The sequence below is a fragment of the Bidens hawaiensis genome, unplaced genomic scaffold, assembly GCF_021521415.1.
Source record: "Bidens hawaiensis isolate Kalapana, Puna unplaced genomic scaffold, B.hawaiensis_p1.1 tig00001961_1, whole genome shotgun sequence".
Taxonomy (NCBI): Eukaryota; Viridiplantae; Streptophyta; class Magnoliopsida; order Asterales; family Asteraceae; genus Bidens; species Bidens hawaiensis.
This window is the reverse complement of record NW_027491109.1, coordinates 2,780,911-2,798,317: the sequence shown is the minus strand read 5'-3', so window position 1 is coordinate 2,798,317 and position 17,407 is coordinate 2,780,911. Positions and strand designations below refer to the sequence as shown.

The window sequence follows — 17,407 nt, the reverse complement described above, 5'->3', positions numbered from 1 at the left end:
TTTCAGAAAGTCCAACCACGCCTAATTTGGAGGTGTTTTAATTAGTCAAATGATTTAGATGTAATTAAAGGTCAAAACTGGTACTGGACAGATTGTAAGTTATGATTAAACAACTGTAACTAAATGTTAATATGGAAATTAGTCGAGGTTATTAACACTACAAGGTGCTATGTTGAGTCTAGTTTCTATAAAGTCCAAACTTGTAATTTTTGGACAAGTAAAAGTTAACTTTTATGATTTTACAAAAACGTTGTGCAAAGCTGAGTTGTTAGACCTCCTGTTAGGTTGTTTTGTAAATATTATATCTCATGAACTATGAGACCAATTGGGTTGGTTCCACTTCTGGAAGTTGACTTATTGAGTTAGGAACCTAACCAAAGTGGTCTTGCATTTGTTGGATTTTTCATTTAACGGGAATTTCAAATAACATTCTGTTGCGCATGAATTTGACTGTTATGAGCTTGCTGTAGTATTTTGATCATTATGAGAAATCTATGTGAAATAAAAATAAAATAAAATATGTTCTGGAAACCTAACACATGCATGCTTTAGTGATGATTTTTAGTAAATTAATTGAGATGCTATGATCGGTGGAATAGTACAATCTTTCAAGTAGAATTTCTGTCTCGGTGAAACTAGCTGCTGAATTTTGTGAAAATGCATGAAACATGACAATTGCTAGTTAATTGTTATGTTTTGACCAATTTGCCCCTGCGGGGAATACTTGTTAATTGATTGTCATGATTTGACCAAATTGCCCTTGCGGGGAAAAATTGCTAGTTAATTGTTATGTGTGACCAAATTACCCTTACGGGGAGTAATTGCTAGTGATGTACATTATTAATTCACGACCCGTAAATAATTGCTCACACACGTATCGTATCACAAATGTACTCGTTAAGTCACACACGATTCACAAACAAACACGAAACGTATCTTGTGATTAGAAATTATGTGCCGGGTCTAGAGACTCGATATTAGTTCCGATACTTAGAAAATCTCCTTGTTGTTTTAGAACGCTAGAGAGAGTTTTCTGTGACGCGCATCACTTGGTGATTTATTTTGGGAATTCTTCGCAAACAGTGAGTTTCACTTACCCCTTTAAACTGTTTTAAACGCTTTTCACTTGGGGGTGATAACATACTCCGATAAACGCATTTAAGATTTTGTTAGTAAATTATATATCATTTGTAAAGGCTAAGTGGCAAACGAAACATTTGAAGTCCTACACATCAAACCGGTTAATATTTGGAATAGCGAGTCACTGTTGAGTAGTACTACTGGGTTTGACAAACCCCACCCAACGCTAAACTCGACTGGAGGTCGAGCGGGTGTAATTTTGGCTAACACGTACCATGGTCTGGATGACCTGGTGACAAGGCACTTGATAAACAGTCAGCTTCGGTGTCGAACACTTAGTAATACTTGTTGTATAGGCTAGCTACCTATCGATATATAATTGATTTAACACTATCTGGTAACGCAAAACACTGAACGCAAAACGCTGAACGCAAACGCTAAACGCTTTATTTTATATAAGTTGTGAACTCACCAACCTTTTGTTGACACTTTTAGTATGTTATTCTCAAGTAGCCGAGGCGGGCGCGCGGTATAGGATCATGCATGGTTTTTGAACATTCTGATATGCAAACATGTTTTAACTATTATTACTTGGGTTTTTAAGTCGTCCTGCGTGACGCAACTTTTGTCTTTTGGTTTTTACGCTTCCGCACTTAATTTCATTTAAACGTTTTTATGGTTTGATTATAACTAATGATTCCGATCCTGTTAGTTCACACCCTCTGACGGTAAAACTCCGTTAGTGGAATTTGAGGGTGTGACAACTCTTAAGAATGGAAGTTACTATACTTGTTTTATTTAACCACACATATTAAAGGTTATGTTATATGAATATTATATATTTATATTGATGGTATTTTGGAATGTAATGGTGACATGCACTTATAATATTTGCGAATTAATATGCGCTAAGTATGATAAGAAAGTATGTATGTAAGAATGAATATACCAAGTTAATTTAGTATGGAATGCGACAATTCGAATTGCATGTACATAAAAGTGAATGTATGATATGTTACCTGTTAAACTAGAACTCAATCAGCGTAGCTGACTTCTAATATGCACACAGATAAATATAATGAGGTAGCTGACTTAAGGAGTACAATTTGTTATCTTGTGATAGTTAGTTTAAATGTTCATTTCTGATCCAGTATGTGCTAACTCAGATGAAAACACTAAAATTTTCCTCCAATTATACTGATGATACGGGGGATGGGATTGGAAATTGAATTAGTGAAAACCTATAAAGAATTACTAACAAAAAAGAAAGAATAATAAAAAAAAACAAGGTACAGTGCCATTTCCGTCCCTCAAATTTATTCTGTTATGCAATTTTAGTACAAAAATTATTTTTATTTGGAGTTGTACACTTTCGAATCTTGTCATTTTCGTTTATTTCTTTAACCCTATTAATTTTTAAACATTATTTCAATGATATTGTCAAATTTTTAAACATTTTGTGCACATGTTCATACGCTTGTAGTCTCTTTCATGTGGAGGTTGGACTCCACCAAGAATCTGCGTGAAGTATGTTTCTTTTTGTGTTAGTGTTGGATGAGTTGTCTAGGACAATTCAAGAGACATTTCCATGGTGAATGCTTTTCGCTGATGATATTGTGTTAGTTGCGGAGACTAAGCATATATTTTGAATGAGAGATTAGAGGAAGTGGCGAGAAGCTCTAGACAACAAAAGTTTAAAAACTATCCGCTCGAAGACCGGGTACCTTCGTTGTGATTTCAATGGTGTGGACGACGACAACACTCAAATTACCATTGACGGTGAACAAGTCCAGCAAGAAACTAAATTCAAGTATTTAAGATCATTTCTACAAGTGGATGGGGAGATAGATAGCGATGTAACTCATAGTTGGTTGGTGTATATGTAGAGCAACCACATGGTTTTGTGTGACTAGAGATTCACCAATAAATTAAAAGGAACAAATTTATTGGGTTGCAGTTAGACCAGCTATGTTGTATAGGCCAGCATGTTGGGCCATCAAGAAGACACATGTGCACCAAATGGAGGTAGTAAAGATGGGGATGTTAAGGTGGATGTGTGGGTACATGAGGTTAGACCAGATAAGAAATGATGTTTTCATGATGATGATGAAGGCTGGAATTCAAACATTAAACGCGCCTTATCTAAAATGTTAATAGCTGTAATCCAAAATTAAATGAGCCAAACTTAACGAGTCAGCCTTGACTCAACCTTGATCATAACAAAACCGAGTTAATTAAATCAAGTGTATCTTAACCATTTTTCAACCTTCAAAAACATAGTAATTTAGAAAGTCACAATTTATATCATCAATTTATTATATCAAATAATATAAGGTTTGGACATGTTAAGAGGAGGCGACAGACAACACTGGTTAGAGAAGTGGAACCCTTAACTATGGAGGGTAGGAGGAGTAGCAGTAGTCACAAACTGACTTTAGATGAACTGATTAGGCAAGATTTTCTAGAGTTGCACCTCACTAAAGACATGATCAAGGATAGGTTTGTAGAGACATGTGATTAAGGTTAAGGACTTTTAAAATAAAGTCACTTTAGGTTACCTTTTCATTAGTTTTTCTACATATATGTTTGTGTGTGGTCTTATTATTCTAAATATATGTTTTATGATGCTATGTCAACACCCCCCCCCCCCCCCCAATGTCTTTTTTTTAATGTATTTTGGTAGCTGTTTATCACCACATTTTTTTGGACCAGTGGTTTGCAAAATGTTTGTTACTTGTGTTAGGGGTTTCTTCGGAAGCATTATCCCTATCCTTGGGGATAGAAGTAAGGTTTGCCTACATTCTAACACCATTCACAGACCCTACCAATAACTTTGATATTTGTGAGATTTGATGTGTATGATCACAATTGACTGTTTCATCTAAATAGGCTAAAGGGCATGACTTAACGTTAAATAGTTAATAGGGTTACAAAATGATAAAACTATGAAACCCAAAGGGTTCAACTATAAATACTACAGTTACATAACGGATTAAACTTTAAGAACATAAATAGCACTATGCTCTGAAAACACATGACTATATTATGATTTATTTGAGTGATTTGATCATGTTATATCCAGATGTTCGTGTCACAACTAGAGAGTTATACAAAGTGTAGTTAAATCAATATCATTACAGAGAAAGATTATGGATAATAGGTTAATTAATTTCTTAGTACTTGCAAATAGACTAGACGTAGACATTACATGTTAGGATTCCCACCTTGGGTAGCGACTGGGTTAACCTTATCTTCATAATTATTAATTCTAACTTCTTGTTAGGCTTTTGGTAATTTCGTACAATATAATTAGCTAAAAAGTATTATTATCAAAGATGGCAAAGATCTATATATAGATATCACGAATCAATAACCTTTTATCTATTTATTATTATTGTTATTATTATTATTATTATTATTATTTGTATATTTTTTTTCTTATATACAATGAACCAATTTATTTTAACACGTTTTACCACAAAGTAATTTGGAAACTTTGCACTATTTAAACAAGATTCTCATAATATCAAATGTAAGCTTCATTATGGACGCCTCAATCTTTTTGTGTGCCCCAAAACATAATAAAACTGTCCAATCTTCATTAAGAAAAAAAAAGAAGAAACTTTTTATCATATGTCTCGTACATCATCTATGTATAATTATAGAGCGTAAACCCTATTGTCAAACAATCTTAAAACCAAAATTACTTACATGTAATTTGTTATTTCTGAAATTATCAGAACTCTAGGGTAGTAAAGTCGGACCTATAACCATTGCTTTATTTCGGTCTCTCTTATCTTAGCCACTCCCAGCGACATGTGACATGTTCATTGAATCTAAATACTGTGTGGTACGGAGGAATCGCCTATGACCCGGTTGGTACGAGATTGAATAACTAGATTGCCTCATAAAGATATATATACTTTTTTTCCATTCCAATTAAGTAATTGAAGAGGTAGGTCCCAGCAGAGCCCAGTTGGACCCGCAAGACTCACCTTAAACAGGGAAGTCTGCGCAGAGACCAACTGGATCCGCAGAACCAACCATGCTCAGAGACGTGACGTCCTTACGCGCAGTACGCAAGCTGGTCCCGCAGGAAATGCCTCCCAATGGTGAAGGACTCCGCCTGTCCCCGCAGCCTCGGATACAAGCCATTAGGGAAGGCCACCCGCGCAGCATGGCTACACGCACAAGGCACTTAGCTCTCGATCATTCAGTGTCACCTGAAGGAATGAGCCAAGCCGGGAGCAATCCCGCACAGAGGCGGGAGGGGGAATACTCCCGCCCAAATAAGCCAGTCCGTATACTGAAGGATCTTTTACTGTACCTGACGAGGTATGGGCGAAAGATCTGATCAGAGATACGACAGCTCACTGATACAGTATGGCGAGCAGCATGATCCTGTACTGTATCACTATTAGCCGCTGCCTACTCACCAACTACTGTCATACCACGTGCGTAGCCGGTAGTTGGTGGAAAGGGAATAGTACACAGCAGGCCTGGTCACTATCAGCCGCTGCCTACCCACCAACTACCAGCAGGGCACGTGCGTAGGCTACTGTTGATGAACAGGGACACTGTAGCAGCCGGCCATACCTCCTTGGAAACCTACCTTCGGCTATAAATACCCCAATGGTATGATCATCTGAACACATTATTACATTACATTATCATATATCTTACTACATTATCATCATATTATACCTGATATCTGCTCTAGCAATCTCTTAATATACTTTTATATTTAAAGAGCAATCTAGTCTGATTCTCACGCCGGATAGTGGTCACAAGGAGGAACCCCCCCCCCCCTTTCTCAGTGACGAGCTCACGGTGTCTGTTTTGCAGGTTATCAGAAGAACCATCTTCCAAGGGTGTAACCCCTCGTGGGAAACAGCTATCCAACCCCCAGGTTACCAGTAATCTGTCAGGGGTCTGGTTAGTGTTTCTTCATTGGCGCCATCCGTGCATAAAGCTAGAACTACAATTTTCTCCACTTTTTTCAAACTTTTACAAAGATGGTTAGAGAAATTCCGGTAACCACAACCCCAGCTACTGGGGGGAATACCGGCAACACAGTTTTTACGAACACTACCCCGGCTACCGAAGCCGGGGCAAGTGAAGTAAATTTTACGAACACTACCCCACTTACCAAAGCTGGGGCAAGTGCAGTAAATGATCGCCTACTGGGATCCACCGATACCCAGTTTGAGAAACGAAGACTCCCCCGCCAGACTCTCGATGAAGTTAAGGCATGGGCGGAGGCACGACAAAAGGAATTCCAGGCTGAGTTGGACGAACGCTTGCGTTCCGTGCAACAGGCCGACGAATTCGAATACTGGGAGGATGACTCGGAGGAATCCGACTCCGACACGAACCCTCGCCATAGGGCAAAAGGGAAGCGTAAGGAAACGGAATCCCAACCGAAAAGGCATTTTGGACAAGCCTTCAAACCAAAAAGCACAGGTGGAAGTCCACGAGACTTCTCCAAAACGTTCAGACCAAACGTTGCGAATGCAGGAACGTCCAAGTTTGCAAGGGACATTGCGGAAGCAATCGCCCCAAAGAGTGCCAAACAAATGCCTAACATAGGCACATATGACGGTTTATCTGATCCAGACGATCATTTGAACAGGTTCATAGCGGGGGCAACCGTCAGCAATTGGACGGAACCCACGTGGTGCTACATGTTCCAAATGACGCTTGTTGGGGCTGCTAGAGCTTGGTTTGATCGTCTACCGGTCAACCACATCTACGACTGGGCAGACTTCCAACAGAAGTTTAGCCAACACTTCAGCCAGCAACGGAAGTATACCGAGGAGCAATGGACAATCCTCAAATGCATACGAGAGGAAGATGAATCTCTGCCAAACTTCATCACTCGCTTCAACTCAAAGAAGCTAAGTTTGGGCAATATCAGCGAAGATCTTGTTCGCGCTGCCTTCATCCAGGGCGCACATGACCCAGAGCTCATCCGCACCCTAACGGGTAAAGATGGCATGCCATCCACATGGGATGGCATCATGACAGCAGCAAAACGCTATGCGGAAACAGAGAAGCAACTGGGTAGAGATCTCCCACAGAGCACAAACCTCTACACTCAGAAGACGAGAGAAGACAACGTCCTCACCGCCAGACTAAATAAAAAGCGAAAGCTAGGCATTTGGCAGTCAAGGGTAAACTTTGACACCTCATCCGGCTTGCAACATCGAGTGGGCGGAAGGGATAATGTACAGTCGCACCGGAACTCCAGATGGACGCCACTCACCAAAAGCGTCACTGAGATATTCGCCACTGAAGAGCTCCCATGGCCAAAGCCTCCAATAATCCGACATCGTCACGATGCTGATCGGAGCAAATACTGTGACTTCCACAAGACAAAAGGCCACAACACTGAAGAATGCATAGACGTAAAGGACATGGTCGAAGCATTTGTCAGAGATGGGACGCTCGCGCACCTCGTGGCACAATAAAGGCTAAGCAGGCGGGTGCGTATAGAACCTCAGCTGGGGAAGACACGAATCAATTCCAGCTTCAAAATCGAGACTACATGCTGCGTAAAGAACGAGATCCCGAACCAGGTGCGTATCGGCTCGATGGCACTCCCATCCCAACATGGAAGGGAGCTCATTTACACAGTCTGCATGTAAATCAATTCCAATTTGTAAAGAAAAGGCCAAGAGCCACTTCTAATGGAAATGATTCTCTTTAAGAACATCGAAGCTGATGATTTTACATTCATACTTTTCTGAACACTAATATGCCGGTTTTCACCGCATAATTACGTGAAGTCATTGCATGGGAAGGCGGTCCTACCCGCACGAACCCAATAACGTGACAAACCTTCACGCAGGTCAGTTTGGGAAAAAGTTCAGCACCCAAAAATGAAAGTGCCGGTCTATCCGCATGAATCATTAAAGGAAACTGAATAATAACCTATCAACAACCGCGCGTCGAACGGTTAAACTATGCAACACTGGTGACGGCGTTCACATTACGTGAAGTCGTTGCGTGGGAAGGCGGTCCTACCCGCACGAACCCAATAACTTGACAAACCTTCACGCAGGTCAGTTGAAGGGGAAGAGTTCAATTATCCCATTAAATGAAAGTGCCAGTCTATCCGCATGAATCATGAAAGGAAACCGAACACTAACCTATCGACAACCGCGCGTCGAACGGTTCAAAACAAAATTCTTAAAAAGGATAAGGAAAACCTACACGCAGGTCAGATAAGGGTAAAGTTTTGCCATCCTACTAAGTGCAAGTGACGGTTCTACCCGCACAATCACGAAAGAGGAAGCAAGACTTCCTGTTATCAACCACGTTCAAAGGTTAACTTATCCTCAAAAGGTGAGAAAAACCTACACGCAGGTCAGATAAGGGTAAAGTTTTGCCATCCTACTAAGTGCAAGTGACGGTTCTACCCGCACAATCACGAAAGAGGAAGCAAGACTTCCTGTTATCAACCACGTTCAAAGATTAACTTATCCTCAAAAGGTGAGAAAAACCTACACGCAGGTCAGATAAGGGTAAAGTTTTGCCATCCTACTAAGTGCAAGTGACGGTTCTACCCGCACAATCACGAAAGAGGAAGCAAGACTTCCTGTTATCAACCACGTTCAAAGGTTAACTTATCTTAATGCCTTAGAAATTTCGAAAAGGAAAACCTACACGCAGGTCAGATGAAGGTTAAAGTTTAGCCATCCTACCAAGTGCAAGTGACGGTTCTACCCGCACAATCACGAAGGAGGAAGCGAAACTTTAACCCATTATCAACCACGTTCAAAGGTTCTTATTCTAAACACTTGGAAAATTGCTAATTTAAACTAAGTATGCAAGTCATAAGTTTATAAAGCAAAGAACCCAAAGAAGGAAATAACAATCTTATACGCAAAAAGATTAATATTTCAAGAATATATTACAAGAATGGCCGGGTAACTACCCGCCTAAAAGAATAAAACTATACAAGTCTTAGCAATGGGAAGGGATCTTCAGGATCAAGCTTCAGGGCCGCTTCCACTTGGACCCGCTCCGTCAGAAGAACGGGGTGGTTCGAGGAACGCTTTGAGGACAGCTAACCCATCATCAGCAGCAGCTACTTCGTCCACCTTTTCCACCACTGGATGCGGGAAGGCGGCGTATTGGTTCAATGCTTGGTCATAAATGGCTTCGGTATCCACATCGAACAAAGGGAAGTTGGAAGGCGGGACGCCTTTCTCAACAAACCCTAGACCAAGCAGGAAGCCGGCCTTTTCCCCATCCTCATGAGAAGCGTTGAGGGCTGCGGTCATAGCATCATCGTAAGAGGTCTCTGAAAAGACCCGACGCACAACCTACAAAGAAAACACAAGTATTAGAACCTTTTCTTACAAAAGAAAAGCGTGAAGATAAAACTAAACATACCTGAGGCAACGCTTCTCGAAGAAGCCATTGGAGGGCAGCTTGAGCTTCGTTATGGGCGCGTTCGGCTTCGCTCTTGTTAAGGTTGGCAAGTAAAACTTCCTTTGCGGCAGCCTCTTCGACGCCCTTAAGTTTCCGCTCGGTGTGGTCAAGCACCCCCCTCTGGTCCAGGATTTCCTGGAGTTTCTTGGCATCTTCCATTGCCAAGGCATCATGAGCGCGTTGGAGAGCCTCTAATTTGGCCTTGAGCTCCTCATTCTCCACACGCAAAGGCTCAGCAACGGCTTCAGCCTTGACAGCCCTCTCGGTTGCGTTTCGCGCAGTCTCCCTGGCCAGCCGAAGCTGTTCATTCACAGCTTGGGCAGCCTTGGAGCGGGCCTCGAGTCGCGCCTGAACTTCAACCTCGAGGGCCTTGAAGGCCTTCTCCTTGTCGGCGGCAGCTGCCGCCAGCTGTTGGTTCTCCTCCCGAAGAGCACGCGCCTCAGATACGTCCTTGGCGCGAGCTGCTTTCAACTTGTCGTTTTCACGACAAAGCAGCTCGACGCGCGGCTGCATCCGGGCTTGGAGAACCCGAAGCTCATTGGTTAGCCTACCCTCCTGGTAGCTAGCCATGGCTTCCCCCAACGCACCATGAGGAGCAGCGTGGCGAGCCCAGTCCACGCACTCCACAGGGGTACGAAGGGTTGTTCCTCGGCGTATGTTCCATCGCGGAACATACACTTCATTGGAATCCGACACTGCAAAAGAAACAAAAGCAGTAAGGAAAAGATGATAAAAAACATAAGGGAAAAAGAAAGGAACCCTACGCACCTGTAGGGTCAATGACAGGCCGATAGCCGCCAAACCCATCACATGAACCCAAAGGAAATCCATCCAACAGGTCAGGCAGACGGGAAGGTGGCAAAGATCGGCGGGAAGCCCTGCGCGTACCTGATGGTCCGGCCGTCGGTGCCGGTGGCGCGGGCATGGTGGCAGCCGCCGTGGTCGCCGTTGTGGTCGCCGCCGTGGTCGCCGCCTGGTAGTCAGCAGCAGCAGTAACCGCCGGCTCTGTGAAGGATGCTGTAAAAATCGCACTCACGGCCGGCGGGGACGTCATCTCAGCTGGAACAGTCTGCTCAGGAGCAACTGAACCAGCGAAAGCAGGCGCGGTCACCTGGGTCGACGCCTCAGGTAGGCTGACCAAGCCTACCGTCATTGGCGGAAGGGTACTCCTCTGCGCTTCACCCCGGAATGCGTCAACATCCACGCCTGCACAAAGAGGAGAGTGTTGGATAAATTTATGAAGTGATAAATCTACAGACATTATGATTGTACTTACGGGTTTTCTTGACCCTGAACGTACGGACGGGCGGGGAGGAACCCGATGGAGCCGGCCTCTTGGTACCGGTCACCGTCGTCTTCGTTGGTTCTCCGGAGGTAACGGTCGTAGCCTCCGGAGCAGTGGTCTTCTCACCACCGGGCTTCCCCGCCACTTCTTCACTATCTGACTCCGAGTCAGATAAAACCACTGGATCAGCTGTGGAGGCCTTCTCCTTCCCCTTCACGCCGGCAGCAGCCTTCTTCTTCCGCACCAACGGAGGAGCATCTGAGGATTCCTCAGAAGAAGACGGGTCAGGAATTCCAGCAGCGGGTACAATATTGAGGGATTGAGGAAAGAATATCGCCTTACCTGGCCGCCGGTGGCTCAGGATCTCGTGGCCCAGCGGATAGACCTCCACAAACCGATCCGCCGTTTGCTCCAGGATGGGCAACTCGCCCTCGTCCAGAGCACGAGTACCCATCCGCGCAGGACCGTCGGTTTCCCGCGGGTACAGAAGCGACTCCAAATCATTTCCCTCTGAAAGAATAAACAGTTAGAAGACAAACGCGTATCAAAAAGAAAGACAAGACATACCATAGGGAATAGAGTTCAAACCGTATTCGAGAAGGATGGGAACCTGAGACGCATCCTTCCACACCCGGCTCATCCCTAACATGACCATCCCGGACTCCGCAAACCGGTAAACCGGAGATTGGATCCGGGATATCTTCGAAAACCATTCCGCCTCCTGGTAGTTGGGGGCGTGAAGGCTCGGTATCGCTTGGCCATTTTTAAACTTCATGGCAAGGGGGATGGCGCGGGCAGAAATGTAGAAGAATTCCTGCTTCCACGCGCGAAGACTGCGCTCGGTGTCGCAAATCTTCAGACCCTTAATACGGGTCGTCAAGGTGTACCACCCCTGGATGCACCTCCAGGTATAGAAGGTCATCAGGCGGTCCACATGGGGCTCGATGCCCAAAATCCGGCACACCCACTCAAAATGGCGAATCTTGGCGATCGCCATGGGGTGCAGCTCGGTCAAATGAACACCGTGCCTCTCAAGGACACGGTAAACAAATTTTGTCAATGGGAATCTAAGATTCACATAGACAAAAAATGCAGCATAAACCCCGATCTTGCCTCTGGGGGCATCGTACACGGTCTGGTGGGATTCAGGAAACTCAGGCTCGAGATGATCGAGCATGAACTTCCTGACAACGTACCGGTACTGATCGCCGGGCAGAGCACACTGGCACTCGCCAGCAGTACCCCTGTCGTCAGCTATAGCTTCAGCATCACGAGAAGACATCTTGCAGAGGAAGAAGAGAACGATTTCGAGAGAATGCTCGATTGAATAAAGGAGTATTCGCCGGAAATCGCCTTAAAGATGAAGAGAAGAGTGAAAAGTGTGAATTACAAATAACCCTCTCCCCCTTTATATAGTAATCGCAATTAATGCGGTGAATTTAATGCGGAGGAGAGAGAAATCGAATGTGCAATGAAACTATGACACGTGGCAAAAAGCAAGCTGGCAACAGCTGTTGAAAGGACGTGTGCCAGTAATTTCGCGGCCACGCGCCCGAAAAATCGTGCCCACGCGCCTGAAAAAGCGACTGGAATGACCATGTTCTGTCACGTCACCATAACTTCCTGCACGTCCTGACACAGTCAGAAGAAACCGTCGCACGACGTTTCAGAGGTTTGGACTGTTCTGATCTTTTCACCAACTCTTCGAATTTCAAAATTCAAAATTCGAAAATATTAAAAAGTAAGCGGGAAAATACCCCTTTACCCCTTGGCAAACAAGTAACCGTAAGACGGCTGCGGGTACAGTGTAAAGGCAAAACCCTTCACATACCTAGCACCCGCAGGGAATTGAAGCCAAATAAACCTTGGCAAACAAGTAACCGTAAGACGGCTGCGGGTACAGTGTAAAGGCAAAACCCTTCACATACCTAGCACCCGCAGGGAATTGAAGCCAAATAAACCTTGGCAAACAAGTAACTGTAAGACGGCTGCGGGTACAGTGTAAAGGCAAAACCCTTCACATACCTAGCACCCGCAGGGAATTGAAGCCAAATAAACCTTGGCAAACAAGTAACCGTAAGACGGATGCGGGTACAGTGTAAAGGCAAAACCCTTCACATACCTAGCACCCGCAGGGAATTGAAGCCAAATAAACCTTGGCAAACAAGTAACCGTAAGACGGATGCGGGTACAGTGTAAAGGCAAAACCCTTCACATACCGAGCACCCGCAGAGAATTGAAGCCAAGTACCTTGGCAACCAAGTAACTATAAGACGGCTGCGGGTACAGTGTTCAGGCAAAACCCTTCACATACCTAGCACCCGCAGGGAATTGACGCCAGGAATACCTTGGAAGTAAAGTAACCGTAAGACGAGCGCAGGTACAGTGTTAAGGCAAAACCCTTCACATACCTAGCGCTCCGCTGGGAATTGAAACCAAGAAGGATCTTCTGGGCAATGCTTGCGGAAACGGAAATAACATCCCCGCATAGCGGGAACGTCGAGAACTACGTTGTTTGAAGCTCCAGGATGGAATTGGTGGTCTTAACATAATTGATCACTATGTTCAAAACTACCAAAACCTCATGGAAAATCCATACAACTGGGACTCAATGCTCCTGACTTGCGAGGAGGTTACAGACCTACCCGCATCATACCCAAAGACCAAGCAGGAAACTCGGGCATTTCTGCAAGTGACAAGGACTTCCGCGGAAAGAATCCCCATGGAAAACCTTACAAAACCCTTTTCAAAACCCTTTGCTCAAGTCCAAAAGTTCACCTCACTTTATTAAACACTCATGAGAAGAACATTGGACTGGGGGGACTTGAAGAGGTAGGTCCCAGCAGAGCCCAGTTGGACCCGCAAGACTCACCTTAAACAGGGAAGTCTGCGCAGAGACCAACTGGATCCGCAGAACCAACCATGCTCAGAGACGTGACGTCCTTACGCGCAGTACGCAAGCTGGTCCCGCAGGAAATGCCTCCCAATGGTGAAGGACTCCGCCTGTCCCCGCAGCCTCGGATACAAGCCATTAGGGAAGGCCACCCGCGCAGCATGGCTACACGCACAAGGCACTTAGCTCTCGATCATTCAGTGTCACCTGAAGGAATGAGCCAAGCCGGGAGCAATCCCGCACAGAGGCGGGAGGGGGAATACTCCCGCCCAAATAAGCCAGTCCGTATACTGAAGGATCTTTTACTGTACCTGACGAGGTATGGGCGAAAGATCTGATCAGAGATACGACAGCTCACTGATACAGTATGGCGAGCAGCATGATCCTGTACTGTATCACTATTAGCCGCTGCCTACTCACCAACTACTGTCATACCACGTGCGTAGCCGGCAGTTGGTGGAAAGGGAATAGTACACAGCAGGCCTGGTCACTATCAGCCGCTGCCTACCCACCAACTACCAGCAGGGCACGTGCGTAGGCTACTGTTGATGAACAGGGACACTGTAGCAGCCGGCCATACCTCCTTGGAAACCTACCTTCGGCTATAAATACCCCAAATGGTATGATCATCTGAACACATTATTACATTACATTATCATATATCTTACTACATTATCATCATATTATACCTGATATCTGCTCTAGCAATCTCTTAATATACTTTTATATTTAAAGAGCAATCTAGTCTGATTCTCACGCCGGAGGGTGGTCACAAGGAGGAACCCCCCCCTTTCTCAGTGACGAGCTCACGGTGTCTGTTTTGCAGGTTATCAGAAGAACCATCTTCCAAGGGTCTAACCCCTCGTGGGAAACAGCTATCCAACCCCCAGGTTACCAGTAATCTGTCAGGGGTCTGGTTAGTGTTTCTTCAGTAATATTTACTCGTGCTTTATATAATTTAAAAACTCAAAAATACTATAAATGAGAAAACTACAATTAGAATGCAATATATTCATAAAGTTGACATAAATTTAAATGATGTCATATATCATGTTGCATTCGACATCATCTGGAAGTAGTACTTATAAAACTAGCTGCCCAATTCTCAAATCATCCCAACTTTCAAACATTTTTCTTCCTAACTCAAAAGTCACGCAATTCATCGTAAAACACACAACTATGCCACAATCCTCACTTCAAACCCGTCTCAACTTCATCCTCCAAAACCGACCCGAGCGGTGGCTTTACGCTATATTCTGGCAAGCGTCAAAAGACACCGACGGTCGTCTTGTTCTCGTGTGGGCCGAGGGTTGTTTCCCGGGCTCCAATAATGACTTGCTAACTTCAACTAGTAATGATCATGACCAGATGTTTGGATGTGACGATGTTTGGGATACACGGTGGTTAGTTATGTCGTCGGTATCCATGTGTTTTTTTGTTGGACATGATGTAGTCGGAGAGAGTTATAGTTCAGGATCATGCTTGTGGTTGGCTGGTGACATGGAGTTAAAGAATTATAATAGTAAAAGAACTGAAGAGGTTAGAGTACATGGAATTAAAACTTTGGTTTGTGTTCCAACATCTAATGGTGTTGTTGAATTGGGATCTTGTGATATTGAGAAACAAGACAGTGGTTTAATCCAGTTAACTAAATCTGTCTTTGATCCTAGTAACTTTTTTAGTGTCAATCTTGGTGCTAATCTTGTTGATGAATGTGAAATCCCTAATCAAGGTAAACATCTTTGGTTTTTTTTTTATTTATGTTTTTTGTTTTTTGATTTACAATCTTAAGTTCTAAACCTTAATCAATAATGAAATATCAATCAGTTACTGGAATTATTATATATAATCATTAAATTTTTGAATGAAACAATTCTACACACCATCGAAACATCATTTTCAAACTAAAGGTAGAGAACTGTCCAAAAATACAAGGGCATACCCAGGTGCATGACGTAGCTCCCACATTTGCACAATTGCACGGGTCTGGGGAGGGGTCGGATCTAATGTACACGACTTAATCTTACACTTTGTGTAAGAGGAAATGTAAGAGGTTATTTCCTACGGCTTGAATTGATGACCTCTAGGTCATAAAATAGTAACCTTACTAGTTGCTACAAGACCCGTCCTGTGTCCAGAAATACAAGAATTTACAAAATAAGCTTAGAAATACTTAGCTAAATTCTAAAATACCCACCTACATACTAATCTAAATATTTTATCAAGGCCCTCATAACCAAGTAAGTGAAGAAGGACAGGAAGAAGTGATGAGCATGAAGAAGATGAAGATGTCATCTTCTGATTCAGATCCATTTGAAATCAACAGCTCATCGCCATCAACGAACAACATAGCGATCACACCTAAGCGGAGGGGAAGACGAGCAAAGGGAGCGGTGGCTCCACATGAGGTAATGACACCCAGGTACTATGTGGAGGCTGAGAGACAGCGAAGGGAGAAGTTAAACCACCGGTTTTATGCTCTTAGAAGCGTGGTTCCATACGTTTCAAAGATGGACAAAGCTTCTCTATTAGCAGATGCAGTTACCTACATTAACGAGCTTAAATCGAAAATCGAAACATTAGAAAAGTTAACTGGATCAGAATCATCAGGATCAAGTTCCAAAAACAAGAACCAATTGAACTTTAAACATTTGGAGTATAACCATGTTGATAACTCAAGAACTGTCTCTGGTCATTCAATGGCTAATCAGGTTGAAGTTGAGGTGAAATCACTCGGAACTGAAGCGATGGTTAGGGTTCAATCACCGGATGTTAACTATCCAGCAGCGAAATTGATGGATGCACTTAGAAGCCTCGATTTAAAAGTTCAGTATGCTAGTGTGTCATGTGTGAAGGGTTTGATGCTACAAGATGTTATTGTGAGAGTTCCTAATGGATTCACAGGTGATCAAGAAGAGACCTTGAGACTTGCTGTTCTTAACAACATGTACTTAGATTAGTTAATTAATTAGGCATCAATTATGTTTTCTTAGTTTTTATTCCTAATGTCATTAATGGTTTCATCTAGTGTATCGATATTGCAATATATGAATATATATTATTAGCATAAAATGTAATCAAATGGCTAAACCACTTTTATTGGTTAGTTTCATTTGTTACACTATATAGTTATGGACCTACTTGGTCTTCAAAACCATTATACTTAATAATTCTTAGATAATAAAGAGAGAAAGCATTAGCGTGTCTGAGATATTTAGTCATGAAACACATGTATCACAAATGACCTTTTATGGTTGAGAAAACTTCTCAACATTTTGATGTAACGACACTATCAATCGGCTATTAATCGACAGTTACTGCTCAGTTACAAATGGTAGTAACTTCAGTTGAAAAACCCTCACTAGAAACTCTTCCAGCAATAACCGCGATTATGTTGATAGGTCCGGTAACTCAATTAGACCGATAATTACTGTAATTGTCGTCGGTAGAGGTGGCAAATGGGTTGGGTCGGGTCGAACGAGTCATGGGTCAAAACGAGTTTGAGTCCGAATGAGTTTGAGTCAGAACGGGTCAATAAAAAAAGGGTTGTTTTGGTTTGGGTCGGAATAGGTTAGAGTCGAACCAGGTTTCGAGTTTTTTTTATTTTTTTTATGAACGGGAATAATGGCGGAAATATTTTAGTTTTTATAAAATTTTTGTTTTTTATTTATATTTTAAGTTATGATTTTTTTTATTATTTTTTTTTGAAT

At 43.2% G+C, this 17,407-nt stretch overlaps 1 protein-coding gene across 1 annotated transcript; it reads left to right on the top strand.

The window, feature by feature from the left end:
- Window positions 1–14,669: 14,669 nt before the first annotated feature.
- On the top strand, window positions 14,670–16,801 carry LOC143603221 (transcription factor bHLH14-like). The gene is made up of 2 exons (XM_077080097.1): window positions 14,670–15,429; window positions 15,924–16,801. The coding sequence occupies exons 1-2, from the start codon at window positions 14,733–14,735 to the stop codon at window positions 16,655–16,657; spliced, it is 1,431 nt and encodes a 476-aa protein (XP_076936212.1). The 5' UTR covers window positions 14,670–14,732; the 3' UTR covers window positions 16,658–16,801.
- The last annotated feature ends 606 nt before the right edge of the window (window positions 16,802–17,407 follow it).

Excerpts from the sequence above, each read along its gene's own strand:
- LOC143603221 (XM_077080097.1), top strand. The coding sequence starts at position 14,733 with ATGATGTCATATATCATGTTGCATTCGACATCATCTGGAAGTAGTACT. Across the intron at positions 15,430-15,923 it reads ATGTGAAATCCCTAATCAAG|GCCCTCATAACCAAGTAAGT; the intron begins GTAAACATCTTT and ends TATTTTATCAAG.